Source organism: Salvelinus sp. IW2-2015, linkage group LG4q.1:29, assembly GCF_002910315.2.
Source record: "Salvelinus sp. IW2-2015 linkage group LG4q.1:29, ASM291031v2, whole genome shotgun sequence".
Classification (NCBI taxonomy): domain Eukaryota; kingdom Metazoa; phylum Chordata; class Actinopteri; order Salmoniformes; family Salmonidae; genus Salvelinus; species Salvelinus sp. IW2-2015.
Window position 1 is genome coordinate 44,550,912 of NC_036842.1, and position 16,429 is coordinate 44,567,340.

A 16,429-nucleotide genomic window follows, 5' to 3' on the forward strand; every position below is an offset into this window, starting at 1 on the left:
GATTTCTTCTCTCTCTCTCTCTCTCTCTGACACACACACCCACAGCTAAAGCTTAAAAGTGGATCTGAAGAAACATCCCATGACCGCATGGAACGTTGACACCGACCTTTAACGAGGAGAATGAGGGCAGATGTTTTTTCGCGGCACGTGTAGGCAGACCATAACTGTTACGTCTTGAAACACACCTCTGGAGTATCTGTCTCGCTGGTAAATCCAGGTAATCCTCCACAGCTATTTTTAGCCTGAAGAAGGGAGGGGTGCCTGACGTCCATAAGAGTAACATAACAGCCTCAAGACTGATAAGCAAAAACGTCAGCTATGTAGTGGAGTGAATGAGAGGCAGTTCTAAACACACAGTTAGTTACCTGTGCCTGTGAGTAGGCATCCATTCCTGTCCATAGATTCAGCTTTAAGCAAACAACCATTTGTAAAGGCTTTATTGTACATTTTATTACCATTTGTTTTTTGTATGACTTGTGAAGCACCCAAGTAGTACATTTGAATAGTTAATGAATATTCTATGAACCACTTATGATAAGCAAGTTGGTTCACCTATAATGGAGAAACGTGTTCTTCACTGGAAAGGATCAGCTGTGAGAAATGTGTAGACAGAATCAACTAAATATAATAGGGAATTGTCTTGGCTCTATTCAATCTATTTCTATCTGCGGTGATCAGAGTGTTTCACATCCCTGAGAATGCACCCTTGGTTGGGTTGTGTTTCGGAGGACGCATGGCTTTCGACCTTCGTCTCTCCCGAGCKCGTACGGGAGTTGTAGCGATGAGACAAGATAGTAATTACTAYCYATTAGATACCACGAAATTGGGGAGAAAAGGGGGTAAAAATAAAAAATATATAATTATCAATGTTGGGGTTAATTCGGAATTTCTAAATTTCCTTCAATTAAAACAACGAATTGATCCCACCCCACAGTAAGCAGAATTTGAATTGAATTTGAATTCAAGGAAGTTGAATTTAATTACAAGCAATTCAAACCAATTCAACATAAAACATGAAAATCTCATTAATTTGGCAAATATTTTATCGAAAGGATATATGCCACTTATTAATGCAAAGAATACACATACCATTTCAAATATTAGTTTGTTTACAACTCAAATATATCAAACAGTATTTTTCTTTGTCATGAGATATTAGATTGTTCCCTTCCGTATAGCAGTGTTTGATCTAATGAATATAGTGCATTCGGAAAGTATTCAGACCCCTTTACTTTTTTCACATTGTTATGTTACAACCTTATGCTAAAATTGATTATATCATTTTTTCCCCCTCATCAATCTACACACAACACCCCATAACGATGAAGCAAAAACAGGTTCAGAATTTCTTGCAAATGTATAAAAAATCCTAAACTTAAAAATCACATTTACATAAGTATTCAGACCCTTTACTCAGTACTTTGTTGAAGCACCTTTGACAATGATTACAGCTTTGAGTCTTCTTGGGTATGACGCTAAAAGCTTGGCACACCTGTATTTGGGGAGTTTCTCCCATTCTTCTCTGCAGATCCTCTCAAGCTCTGTCAGATTTGATGGAGGGCGTCGCTGCACAGCTATTTTCAGGTCTCTCCGGAGATGTTCAATCGGGTTCAAGTCCGGGCTCTGGCTGGACCACTCAAGGACATTCAGAGACTTGTCCCAAAGCCACTCCTGCATTGTCTTGGCTGTGTGTATAGGGCATTGTCCTGTTGGAAGGTGAACCTTTGCCCCAGTCTGAGGTCCTGAGCACTCTSGAGCAGGTTTCATCTAGGATCTCTCTGTTCTTTGCGCCGTTCATCTTTCCCTCAATCCTGACTAGTCTCCCAGTCCCTGCCGCTGAAAAACATCCCCACAGCATGATGCTGCCACCACCATGCTTCATCATAGGGATGGGGKCAGTTTTTCTCCAGATGTGACGCTTGGCATTCTCTGGTCTGATGGTATATTCAGACCAGAGAATCTTGTTTCTCATGGTCCGTAAGTCCTTTAGGTGCCACTGTGTTCTTGGGGACCTTCAACGCTACAGAAATGTTTTGGTACCCTTCTCCAGATATGTGCCTCTACACAATCCTGTTTCAGAGCTCTACGGACAATTACTTTGACCTAACGGCTTGMTTTTTTTCTCTGACATGCACTGTCAACTGTGGGACCTTATATAGACAGGTGGACTCCAATCAAGTTGTAAAACATCTCAAGGATGATCAATGGAAACAGGATGCCCCTGAGCTCAATTTCGACTTAAAAATCATACAATGTGATTTTCTGGATTTTTGTTTTAGATTCCGTCTCTCACCGTTGAAGTGTACCTATGATAAAAATTACAMACCTCTACATGCTTTGTAAGTAGGAAAACCTGCAAAATCAGCAGTGTATCAAATACTTGTTCTCCCCACTGTATATGTAACGTATATATTTCAAAACATTAAAGGAATTATTAACTATAATAGACAACTGAACCCTCAACATGATCTTAGAATGTTGCCAGACCACTTTAATTATTTAAAACTGTTTTAGGAGAATGACTTTTAAAAATGACCTTATGCTACATATCAAAATAAACATTACTATGGCAATAAGTCATTTGAATTTCATTGAATTTAATTGAATAAAAAATGTAACTTCTCTTATATGTAAAATCGCCTGTTTTGGGTTCTGGTACCGGTTCCGATAGAGATTTTCACTTTAAAATTGATATTTGGACACCATAGTTCGAAATTGATTGCATTGAGCGGTAGCCCTGATTCTCACAGACACAGGAGTATGTCTCTTCTGCCTATGTGAAGCAGGATGTGAAATCTGACACTACTTGAAGCTGGGATGTCCCTCCTGCCATTTCATTCGCTCTTCCGACTGTCCCATCAACTCCTGGCTGAAATATAGTCACAGCCACTAACAACATATATGCCTGGAATCCTTACACCGTAGCGCAGCAGGCTAGAGTGGTTTCGTTGCTGTAGCTCATTCAGAGATCAATTTCTTGTCAGTAATCTAAAATAATTCATCGATTTTAAACAAAAAAAACACTTTCTGTTTGTCATAGACGGAAGAGATTAATATGAAATGAAAGATGAGATCAGGCCGAGTGGCGCAACGGTGTAAGGCACTGCATCGCAGTGCTGGAGGCGTCACTACAGACCCGGGTTCGGTCCAGGGCTGTATCACAACCGGACGTGATCGGGAGTCCCATAGGGCAGCGCACAATTGGTCCAGCATCGGGGGAGGGTTTGGCCGGGGGGGCTTTACTTGGCTCATCGTGCTCTAGCAACTCCTTGTGGTGGGCTGGGTGCCTGCAGGCTGACCTCGTCGTCAGTTGAATGGTGTTTCCTCCGACACATTGTTGCGCCTGACTTCCGGGTTAGGCGGGCGGGTGTTAAGAAGTGCAGTTTGCTGGGTCATGTTTCGGAGGACGCATGACTCGACATTCGCCACCCGAGCCCGTTGGGGAGTTGCAGCGATGAGACAAGATCGAAATTGGGGAGAAAAAGGGGGTAAAAAAAAAWATATATTTTWAAAAAGATGGCTTCAGGAAGCCAAGCTAGATATCTGTGAGARGTTGACAGCAATGGGGGCAAACGTTTTGATCAAGAGAGAACTTTAGAAAATATGCACATTTTCTCTAACGCTAAATATACAAATATGTATTTTACATATTGTATTTGTATTTTACATATATWAAAAAAAAGAGCAATTTGCAACTCAATTCAGAATTGACTCAGACCCTGATAATTACAATATACATGTAATTATCATATATGCCATTAAGCAGATGCTTTTATCCAAAGTGACTTACAGTCATGCATGCATCATGTTTTTACGTATGGGTGGTCTGGGAATCAAACCCACTCTCTTGGCGTTGCAAGTGCCGTGCTTTACCAACTGAGCTAAAGATGACCATCTAGCTAACCATCATGGTAAACCAGAGAGCCATAAAGCAGGAAGAATGCTATTGATCCCTGGTCAGGCTGGTCGAATCCGTCAGACTGGTCGAATCCGCACCTCTGAATCTGTGATTCCTAGTAGCAGTCACCAGACACACTGAGGCCACACAAGARTTAATACGTCAAACTGATCATTAAATCCCAAGACAAACTGTGACCTCACAGCCTAGTGTGACTGTACGGGGCATGTTAGCAGGACTTGCGTTACAGGGAGGTCAGACGACTTCTCTCAGATTAACGTGACGGCATGGTAAGGTTTTAGGTGCTGTTTTAGGCCTCCGTGCTGGTGTACCCTGGCAGCCTAGTGGTTAGAGTGTTGGTCCCATAACTGAAAGATTGCTAGTTTGAATCCCTAAACTGACGAGATGAAAAGTCTGTTGATTTGCCCTTGAGCAAGGCACTTAATCATAATTGCTCCAGGGTTGCTGCCAATAATGGCTGGTCCCTAGTTTTGACCCCACTATCTAAGGGTGTATTTGGGGGAGTAGGATACGTTTAAAAAAAATACACTACACAATACACTACACACTTGTACATGTGTCAAAGTCATTCTGCTGAGTGTCTGTGGATTTTTGTTCCTCCCTCGTACTTGATTGATGAACTAAAAAGGTCACTAATTAGCTGTATCGTCCTGACCTTCATCAGAGGAATGGACAGAATATCATCAGATCGCAGGCACCACACTCGGCTTGACAGACACAGCAACCTGGAGCAGGCAGCCGGTCAGAGATGAGAGGAATGTCGTTTCTTACAATATCAGTGTTCAAATGAAAGCTAGGTTTGATSATTTTTATCACATAGAAGTTCAACCTGAAAGACTTACGAATGCATTTTTGGTTGCGGGTTGGGCTAGTCTTTTATTGTTTTATGCATGYCTTTCTCCCAATCAAACTGTGAATGTAACAGAGTTCGAACTCAAAAAGTTGTTTTAATAGCCTAAAAACGTAAGGTAGCAATGGGACTAATAACTAGAGAGAACYAACCATATCAATAGCCTATAGAAACATTTAATGACAAGTTTAATCAAGTTTAGGCTTAATAATGACCCATGCGGGCCGGGAAAATCCCTCCACGCAAGGTTGAAAACCAAATGGCCAATAACCTATCCTCCTACTAGGCATATCATAAAATCTTAAATTAAAGTTAAAGTTATTAACAGTAGCTTATTTCCCAAATATTCTATCCTAAGAAGGTGTTTTAAAAAAGGTKTGTAGCCTAAGCCTGAGCATAGACTATTCTCAATTGTGAATGAACATGAGAATAGACAACATCGCTTTTATGCATTTGATTTATCAAGCTGGAATTTTGTTTTGATGACACTTTTGACGTTTTAAATGTTTTAAAGTCAGTGTGTTGTTGTGATTCTGGATGGCCAGATAGTTAGCAACAATGACAAGAAACTGCCATGTGAGGAATTGTAAGTGACTTGTTTAAGCTAGTTTTATCGTGTTCTTGATTTCATGTCTTTTGAGGTGTTTTGACTGATTTCATGTCAATGCTAATACGGCTAAAATTTGCRGTATAGCTAACAGTTACAATGTATTTGAGAGACAACAAGTGCAAATTGTGCAAATGTATTTATGTTTTCAATAAACATCGGCGATGAAACATAGTTTACAGGTTGTCAACAATTTAAGCCAACCCTGTCCAAACCATAGTTGCGCACACTAGAGGTCGACCGATTAATCGGAATGGCCGATTAATTTGGGTCGATTTCAAGTTTTCATAACAATCGGAAATCTGTATTTTTTATTTTTTTACACCTTTATTTAACTAGGCAAGTCAGTTAAGAACACATTCTTATTTTCAATGACGGCCTAGGAACGGTGGGTTAACTGCTCGGGGATTCAATCTTGCAACCTTACAGTTAACTAGTCCAACGCTCTAACCACCTGCTTTACATTGCACTCCACGAGGAGCCTGCCTGTTACGCGAATGCAGTAAGAAGCCAAGGTAAGTTGCTAGCTAGCATTAAACTTATCTTATAAAAAACAATCAATCAATCAATCATAATCACTAGTTAACTACACATGGTTGATGATATTACTAGTTTATCTAGTGTGTGCTGCATTGCATATAATCGATGCGGTGCGCATTCACGAAAAAGGACTGCTCCAACATGTACCTAACCATAAACATCAATGCCTTTCTTAAAATCAATACACAAGTATATATTTTTAAACCTGCATATTTAGTTAATATTGCTTGCTAACATGAATTTCTTTTAACTATGGAAATGGTGTCACTTCTCTTGCAACAGAGTCAGGGTGTATGCAGCAGTTTGGGCCGCCTGGCTCGTTGCGAACTGTGTGAAGACTATTTCTTCCTAACAAAGACAGACACCTTCGCCAAACGGGGGATGATTTAACAAAAGTGCATTTGCGAAAAAAAGCCCAATCGTTGCACGACTGTACCTAACCATAYACATCAATGCCATTCTTAATATCAATACACAGAAGTATATATTTTTAAACCTGCATATTTAGCTAAAAGAAATCCAGGTTAGCAGGCAATATTAACCAGGTGAAATTGTGTCACTTCTCTTGCGTTCATTGCACGGAGAGTCAGGGTATATGCAACAGTTTGAGCCGCCTGGCTCGTTGCGAACTAATTTGCCAGAATTTTACGTAATTATGACATAACATTGAAGGTTGTGCAATGTAACAGGAATATTTAGACTTATGGATGACACCCGTTAGATAAAATACGGAACAGTTCCATATTTCACTGAAAGAATAAACATTTTGTTTTTTTGAGATGATAGTTTCCGGATTCGACCATATTAATGACCTAAGGCTCGTATTTCTGTGTGTTATTATGTTATAATTAAGTCTATGATTTGATAGAGCAGTCTGACTGAGCGATGGTAGGCACCAGCAGGCTCGTAAGCATTTATTCAAACAGCACTTTCATGCGTTTTGCCAGCAGCTCTTCGCAATGCTTTGTTTATGACTTCAAGCCTATCAACTCCCGAGATTAGGCTGGTGTAACCGATGTGAAATGGCTAGCTAGTTAGCGGGGTATGCGCTAATAGCGTTTCAAACGTCACTCGCTCTGAGACTTGGAGTAGTTGTTCCCCTTGCTCTGCATGTGTAACGCTGCTTCGAGGGTGGCTGTTGTCGATGTGTTCCTGGTTCGAGCCCAGGTAGGGGAGAGGAGAGGGACGGAAGCTATACTGTTACACTGGCAATACTAAAGTGCCTATAAGAACATCCAATAGTCAAAGTTATATGAAATACAAATGGTATAGAGAGAAATAGTCCTATAATTCCTATAATAACTACAACCTAAAACTTCTTACCTGGGAATATTGAAGACTCATGTTAAAAGGAACCACCAGCTTTCATATGTTCTCATGTTTTGAGCAAGGAACTTAAACGTTAGCTTTTTTACATGGCACATATTGTACTTTTACTTTCTTCTCCAACACTTTGTTTTTGCATTATTTAAACCAAATTGAAGACGTTTCATAATTTATTTGAGGCTAAATTGATTTTATTGATGTYTTATATTAAGTTAAAATAAGTGTTCATTCAGTATTGTTGTAATTGTCATCATTACAAATAAAATAAAATAAAAATCGGCCGATTAATCGGTATCGGCTTTTTTGGTCCTCCAATAATCGGTATCGGTATCGGAGTTGAAAAATCATAATCGGTCGACCTTTGTTGCTAAACAACCAACCTGTCTATGGTGTTTGTATTGCAAACTAGTGGGAAGAAATGTGCCATATACAGTGCATTCAGAAATGATTCAGACACCTAAGTTTCTCCACATTTTGTTACGTTACAGCCTTATTTTAAAATGGATTAAATTCATATTTTCCCTCATCAATCTACACACAATACCCCATAATGACAAAGTGAAAACAGGTTTTTAGAATGTTTGCAAATGTATTTCAAATAAAAAACAGAAATACCTTATTTACATAAGTATTCAGACCCTTTGCTATGAGATTCGAATTGACCTCAGGGGAATCCTGTTTCCATTGATCATCCTTGTCCGTAGACGGAATTGTCCCTGGAGCTCTGAGACAGGATTGTGTCGAGGCACAGATCTAGGGAAGGGTACCAAAACATTTCTGCAGCATTGAAGGTCGCCAAGAACACAGTGGCCTCTATCATTCTTAAATGGAAGAAGTTTGGAACCACCAAGACTCTTCCTAGAGCTGGCCATCCAGCCAAACTGAGCAATCGGGGGAGAACGGAGCAAAGAACGTAGCGAACCTGCACAAGAGCGCTCAGAACCTTAGACTGGGGTGAAAGTTCACCTTCTAACAGGACAATGACCTTAAGCACACAGACAAGACAACGCAGGAGTGGCTTTGCGACAAGTCTCTAAATGTCCTTGAGTGGCCCAGCCAGAGCCCGGACTTGAAACCGATCGAACATCTCTGGAGAGACCAGAAAATAGCTGTGCAGCAACACTCCCCATCCAACCTGGCAGAGCTTGAGAGAATCTACAGAGAAGAATGGGAGAAACTCCCCAAATATAGGTGATTTGTTTAGAATTCAAGGCACACTTAACCAGCATGGCTCCCACAGCATTCTGCAGCAATACGCCATCCCATCTGGTTTGGGCTTAGTGGGACTATCATTTGTTTTTCAACAGAACAATGACCCAACACACCTCCAGGCTGTGTAAGTGCTATTTGACCAAGGAGAGTGATGGAGTGCTGCATCAGATGACCTGGCCTCCACAACACCCCGACCTCAAATCAATTGAGATGATTTGGGATGAGTTGGACTGCAGAGTGAAGGAAAAGCAGCCAACAAGTGCTCAGCATATGTGGGAACTCCTTCAAGACTGTTGGAAAAGCATTCCAGGTGAAGCTGGTTGAGAGAATGCCAAGAGTGTGCAAAGCTGTCATCAAGGCAAAGGGTGGCTACTTTGAAGAATCTCAAATATAAAATATATTGTGATTTGTTTAACACTTTTTTGGTTACTACATGATTCCATATGTTATTTCATAGTTTTGGTGTCTTCACTATTATTCTACAATGTAGAAAATAGTAGAAATTAAGAAAACCCTTAAATTAGTAGGTGTGTCCCAACTTTTGATGGGTACTGTATATAAATTATGAAGTTATTTCGGGGGGTTTATACATTTGCAAAAATTTCTAAAGACCTGTTTTTGCTTTTATCATTATGGGGTATTGTGTGTAGATCGATGAAAAAAAACGATTTAATCAATTTTAGAATAAGGCTGTAACATAACAACATGTGGAAAAAGTCAAGGGGTCAGAATATTTTCTGAATGCACTGTATTGGCTACATCCTTCTATGACTGACCTGAGTTGAGCAGTGTGTCATTTTGTTGGATGATATGAAATATGCCGCCATCAGAGGCTATTTCTTGTATAGCTTGACATTTACATTTGGTATTTACATTTGGTGAAAATTGTTTGTCGATTTCGGTGAATAGCCTATGTCACTCTGGTTGTTGGAGTTATATGTTGTATGGTGAACTTGGGCTTCATCAAGGTTTATTCGTGAATAAATCTGGCTTTGATAAAGTAGACTATGCCTAACCAGCCACCGACCTCACCGTACTCACTGGGTGAGACCGCGGCACCATGTACAAGCAACAGGTGGGGGAAATATCAGCCGTCCTTCATAATTATACACAATTTGGTTTTTGTCTTTTATCACTGCTCCGTGATCCCCAAATAACTCTATCTATCCACGATGCTGCACTGCAGGACATTGTGGCACACAGTGAATTAATGAAGTGGGCCATTCTTGGCATTAAACCTCGTAATTTTATTGACTTGAAAAATTAAACAGGGTTTAATTACAAAAACGAGTTGGTTAAAAAATAGGCCTACATAATGTTATATATATATCACGTAAGAACTGATAATTATTGCTTACCTTCCAACCTGCTGAGCTATTACTGTCTCCTTTATCCTTAAAATATGGCACGCTCTTCACCATCCAGTCATAGATCTGAGACAAGGTGAGTCGCTTCTCGGGTGAGCTCTCTATCGCCTTGGTGATGAGGTCCGCGTAGGACATATTGCCCCAGGCGTTCCGACGCGACGAACTGCTTTTCCTCTGCACGGCTGTCGCGGCGGCCACCGAATTCGAACCGACGGGGGATGAGACCGGGGGCACCTGTTGCTGGTGCGGCAGCTGAGGACACGGGTGCTGCTGATGATGCTGTACCTGCTGTGGATGTTGTTGCTCCTGCTGCGGGTGGATGCAGTTCCCCTGGCACTGAAAATCATTGCACAAAACGAGCGGTTTCTGATCCTCCGGGTAGTCCTCTGACTCTTCTAAAAAACTGAGGTTACTGATGTATTCGACAGGCTCCTGCTTGACTGAAGGCGCCGGTGAAGATGTGTTTGAGCAAGCCGGTTCGATGAACTCTGGTCGAGGCAGAGGCCAGGTGCATGACCGGGGCCTCGAGAGCGGCTCGAAATCCGGGTCTATATCAARCAACTGTTGCGGCAGCGGTAAATCTGCCATCTCTAAAGTAAACGGACAAATAGCTCAACTGTCACATAAAGACACTCAATGAATCGTCCCGTCCAGGCACCAAATGTAAAAGTGTAAAAAGCGTCGTCACTTCTTCATGAACTCTGATTGAAGGCACTAGTTGATAACCGGTTGTTTGCGATGATGGAATAAAAAATACAACTCACTCTGGATGTCCGTTATCTAAAACAGCGCGGTTACAGGCAGATTGTATCTGTGTTCTGTTCGTCTATCGCGCCTGACTGTCGTTGTCTATTGTCAATCACAGATCTATTACGTTCGTAAGTCCTACGAAGTCAACTGGTAACACCCACTAAGACCTTGAGTGACAGTCAGCGGCCACCAATGGTATGTGTATAAGGTAAACAGGACTTGGTTTTGACATAATACATGTTTCTGTTCTTATTCTAACGTGAACAATATTTCCCACCCTGAAAACGGGGGCCAGGGCAATTAAAACGTTTAAACATGGAAAATGTTGAAGAAGTGCAAGCGGGTTAGAACAATGTGTTTTCGAGTTATGTCTGTCAAAACATTGTTTGCCTAATTCTTAGGGGAAAGTTGTCTGGCGTGTCAATGTTAATAAGTATAGGCCTAAGATACTTTATATAATGTTGGACAAGCCTTGGATTTATAAAAGTATTAATCAAGTCTATATACTATTAACTGTTATATTTTCTTTATTATATATAGCTTATAAATGTAATAAACATTTTATAGAATGGTATATGTAATAAACAGTTATAACACATAGCAATGGCTGGCTCTATCCTTTTGGGGGCCCTAAGTGAGATTTGGTTTGGGTGGAGAGAAATATTGGCAAATTTACAGCACATATTGTGCAATTCTACACATTTTGCAATGGGGTGGAGAGACGTTTTTGCCGTTTTAAAGCTAATTTCCTGAAATTCTACATATTTTGCTATGACTTATGGCAGGGGTTCTCAAAGTTTTTGGGGCCAGGGACCCCTTTTGTGATAGCAAATGCATCAGGGATCCCCTAACTCGAGTGCGATAGGAATAGCATACAAGGAGTTTTACTATGACTTCGGCAGTGCATGGCCGGACGAACCAGGTCTTAAGACCAGGGAAGGAAGATTTTAAAAGCCCACCTCTTGGCATAAGAGAAAAAATGTTGCAGTTTTCAAGCTAATTTCCTGAAATTCTACAAGCCTCTGTTTTAGTAAAAAGCTGAGGGATGGGCCTGGAGAAATATAAACACTCTCAAATTCATAGACAGAACTATGGATGCAAGGACTGACCATCCAATGATATCGAAATTATATTTTTAACAATGTTTTGAGGCTATACAGTGTTTGTTTACATTCACAAGCTTACAATTTGGGTTCTGATGGGGTACAACAGTTGAACTATGCTCATGAGGCAACTCAGGATTTTAGCTTTACATTACAGTGCATTAATGTTGCCCAGGGTTAAGAACATAAACTGAAGATATAAAATATAATGCAATGTAATAATATTTAACACCCTCTAAACTTATTCCACAGATAGCTTGGCCAAAATGTGTCTAATCTGTTGTTGTTAGATATATACATAAAAAAAGAGAAATGTAAAAGAAATAGTAAAAAAAAGCCTATATACAGCTGAAATCAGAAGTTTACATACACCTTAGCCAAATACATTTAAACTCAGTTTTTCACAATTCCTGACATTTAATCCTAGTAAAAAGTACCTGTCTTAGGTCAGTTAGGATCACCACTTAATTCTAAGAATGTGAAATGTCAGAATAATAGTAGAGAGTGATTTATTTCAGCTTTTATTTCTTTCATCACATTCCCAGTGGGTCAGAAGTTTGCATACCACTCAATTAGTATTTGAGTAAATTGCTAAATTTGGCTCAAACGTTTTGGGAAGCCTTCCAAAAGCTTCCCACAATAACTTGGGAGAATTTTGTCTCATTCCTCCTGACAGAGCTGGTGTAGCTGAGTCAGATTTGTAGGCCTCCTTGCTTGCACACGCATTTTCAGTTCTGCCCACACGTTTTCTATAGGGTTGAGGTCAGGGCTTTGTGATGGCCACTCCAATACCTTGACTTTGRTGTCCTTGAGCCATGTTGCACACAACTTTGAAAGTATGCATGGGGTCATTGTCCATTTGGAAGACCCATTTARGACCAAGCTTTAACTTCCAGATTGATGTCTTGAGATGTTGCTTCAATATATCCACATAATTTTTCCCCCTCATGATGCCATCTATTTTGTGAAGAGCACCAGTCCCTCCTGCAGCAAAGCACCCCCACAACATGATGCTGCCACCCCCGTAATTCACTGTTGGAATGGTGTTCTTCGGCTTGCAAGTGTCACCCATTTTCCTCCAAACATAACGATGGTCATTATGACCAAACAATTCTATTTTTGTTTCATCAGACCAGAGGACAATCCTCCAAAAAGTATGATCTTTGTCCTCATGTGCAGTTGCAAACCGTAGTCTGGCTTTTTATGGCGGTTTTGGAGCAGTGGCTTCTTCCTTGCTGAGCGGCCTTTCAGGTTATGTTGATACAGCACTCGTTTTACTGTGGATATAGATACTTTTGTACCTGTTTCCTCCAGCATCTTCACAAGGTCCTTTGCTGTTGTTCTGGGATTGACTTGCACTTTTTGCATCAAAGTATGTTCATCTCTAGGAGACAGAATGTGTCTCCTTCCTGAGCGGTATGACGGCTGCGTGGTCCCATTGTGTTTAAACTTGCGTGCTATTTTTTGTACAGATGAACGTGGTACCTTCAGGTATTTGGAAATTGCTCCCAAGGATGAACCAGACTTGTGGAGGTCTACAATATATTTTCTGAGGTCTTGGCTGATTTCTTTTGATTTTCCCATGATGTCAAGCAAAGAGGCACTGAGTTTGAAGGTAGGCCTTGAAATACATCCACAGGTACACCTCCAATTGACTCAAATAATGTCAATTAGCCTATCAGAAGCTTCTAAATCCATGACATTTRCTGGTATTTTCCAAGCTTTTTAAAGGCACAGTCAACTTAGTGTATGTAAACTTCTGACCCACTGGAATTGTGATACAGTGAATGTTAAGTGAAATCATCTGTCTGTTAACAATTGTTGGAAAAATTACTTGTGTCATGCACAAAGTAGATGTCCTAACCGACTTGCCAAAACTATAGTTTGTTAACAAGAAATTTGAGAAGAAATCTCCTTTTTCTATAGTCTACGATCAGCTCCTTTGTCTTGCTCACATTGAGAGAGAGGTTGTTGTCCTGGCACCACACTGCCAGGTCTCTGACCTCCTCCCTATAGGCTGTCTTGTCGTTTTCGGTGATTAGGCCTTTCACTGTTGTGTTGTCAGCAAATGTAATAATGATGTTGGAGTCATGTTTGGCCACGCAGTCGTGGGTGAACAGAGGGTACAGGGGGGGACTAAGCACGGACCCCTAAGGAGCCCCCGTGTTGAGGATCAGCGTGGCAGATGTGTTGTTGCCTACTCTTACCACCTGGGGGAGGACAATCAGGAAATCCAGGATCCAGTTGCAGAGAGAGGTGTATAGTCCCAGGGTCCTTAGCTTAGTGATGAGCTTCGTGGGCACTATGGTGTTGAACGCTGAGCTGTAGTCAATGAACAGCATTCTCACATAGGTGTTCCTTTTGTCCAGGTGGGAAAGGGCAGTATGGAGTGTGATTGAGATTGCGTCATCTGTGGATCTGTTGGGGGGGGGATGTGAATTGGAGTGGGTCTAGGGTTTCTGGCATGATGGTGTGATCAACCTTTTAAATCATTTAATGACTACCGACGTGAGTGCTACGGGGCGGTAATCATTTAGGCAGGTTACCTTCTCTTTCTTGGGCACAGGGACTATGGTGGTCTGTTTGAAATATGTTGGTATTACAGACTTGGCCAGGGAGAGGTTGAAAATGTCAGTAAAGACACTTGGTCCATGCATACCTTAAGTACACATCCTGGTAATCTGGCTTTGTGAATGTTGACCTGTTTTAAGGTTTTGCTCACATCGGCTAGGGAGAGTGTGATCACACAGTCATCCAGAACAGCTGATGCTCTCATGCATTTTTCAGTGTTGCTGGCCTCGAAGCGAGCATGAAAGGCATTTAGCTCATCTGGTAGGCTCGCGTCACTGGGCAGCTCTCGGCTGGGTTTCCCTGTGTATTCCATATTTGTTTTCAACCCCTGTCGCATCCGACAAGCATCAGAGCCGGTTTAGTAYGATTCAATCTTAGTACGGTACTGATGTTTTGCCTGTTTGATTGTTCGTCTGAAGACATAACGTGATTTCTTATAAGCGTCCGGATTAGTGTCCCGCTCTTTGAAAGTGGCAGCTTTAGCCTTTAGCCTGGTGCGGATGTTGCCTGTAATCCATGGCATCTGGTTGGGAAATGTACATACGGTCACTGTGGGGATGACGTTGTCGATGCACTTATTGATGAAGCCGGTGACTGAGGTGGTATACTCCTCAATGCCACTGGATGAATCCCGGAACATATTCCAGTCTGTGCTAGCAAAACAGTCCTGTAGCGTAGCATCTGCGTCATCTGACCACTTCTGTATTGAGCGAGTCACTGGTACTTTCGTTTTTGCTTGTAAACAGGAATCAGGAGGATAGAATTATGGTCAGATTTGCCAAATGGAGGGCGAGGGAGAGCTTTGTATAAGTCTTTGTGTGTGGAGTAAAGGTGGTCTAGAGTTTTTTTCCTCTGGTTGCACATGTGACATGCTGGTAGATATTAGGTAAAACAAATGTAACTTTTCCTTTATTAATGTCCCTGGCCACTAGGAACGCCACTTCTGGTTGAGCATTTTCTTGTTTGCTTATGGCCTTATACAGCTCGTTGAGTGCGGGCTTAGTGCCAGCATAGGTTTCTGGTGGTAAATAGACATCTACGAATAATATAGATGAGAACTTTCTTGGTAGATAGTGTGGTCTACAGCTTATCATGAGGTATTTTACCTCAGGCGAGCAATACCTTGATACTTCTTTAATAGTAGACATTGCGCACCAGCAGTTATTGACAGATAGACACACACCCCCGCCCCTCGTCTTACCAGATGTAGCTGCTCTGTCCTGCCGAAACACTGAGAAGCCAGCCAGCTCTATATTATCCGTGTTGTCATTCAGCCAAGTCTCTGTGAAAACTTAAGATATTACAGTTTTTAATGTCCCGTTGGTAGGATTTTCTTAATCGTAGATGGTCCCGTTTGTTTTCCAATGATTGCACGTTAGCCAATAATACCGAGGGTAGTAGTGGTTTACCTACTCGTCTGCAAATTCTTACAAGGCACCCCACCCCCCTCCCCCTTATTCTCTGTCTTTTCTTCTCGCTGATGACAGGAATTTGGGCCTTGTCTTGACAAAGCTGTATATTCTTCGCATTGGACTCATTCATGAAAAGTCTTTGTCCAGTTCGAAGTGAGTAATTGCTGTTCCGATGTCCAGAAGCTCTTTTCGGTCATAAGAGATGGTAGCAGCAACATTATGTACAAATTGAGTGATGAACAATGCGAAAAAACGAACATAATAGCACAGTTGGTTAGGAGCCCGTACAACGGCAGCCATCTCCTCCTCATTTCATACTGTTGTTTGAAAATAAAACTGCTGTTTGAAAACAACTTTAAATTGGTAAGTCGAACATAGCCTATAGATAATTAGCAGGCAGCATGCCTTGGTTTGAGGGCAGTGCAGGATAACTGTACTGTTGCGTTACAATCACATTTTGAAACAAGTGCTTTCTGACATCAAGCACATAAAAAAACTCGTGCTCTCAGACCATAAGAGATATTTCAAACACGTGCGTGAAAAGGTTAAAATAATGAAGGGCAATTTCAATATGCAGTGAACAAATGGAACATAATAAACAGTAATGACATTTACTGTAACGGGTGGCCAAAAATACCTGAAAGCCACAACCCCAGTAGGCCACGCCTCCTGAAAATAACCTATGGATTACATTGTAAAAATACCCATCTGCAGGGTCAAACCTGCATGAAAGTGAATAAATATCATACTGATGGTTAAATTAACCCATGTT

The 16,429-nt window shown here is 41.2% G+C and overlaps 1 protein-coding gene across 1 annotated transcript in view; it reads right to left on the bottom strand.

Annotated features, from left to right (window-relative positions):
- Nucleotides 1-10,694, bottom strand: part of LOC111962019 (forkhead box protein O1-A-like) — a 73,922-nt gene extending 63,228 nt beyond the window's left edge. The window contains exon 1 of the mRNA XM_023984762.2: nt 9,813-10,694. Within this exon, the coding sequence (XP_023840530.1) occupies nt 9,813-10,409 (597 nt within the window). The 5' untranslated portion in view covers nt 10,410-10,694. The remainder of the gene's footprint in view (nt 1-9,812) is intronic.
- Between the last annotated feature and the right edge of the window lie 5,735 nt (nt 10,695-16,429).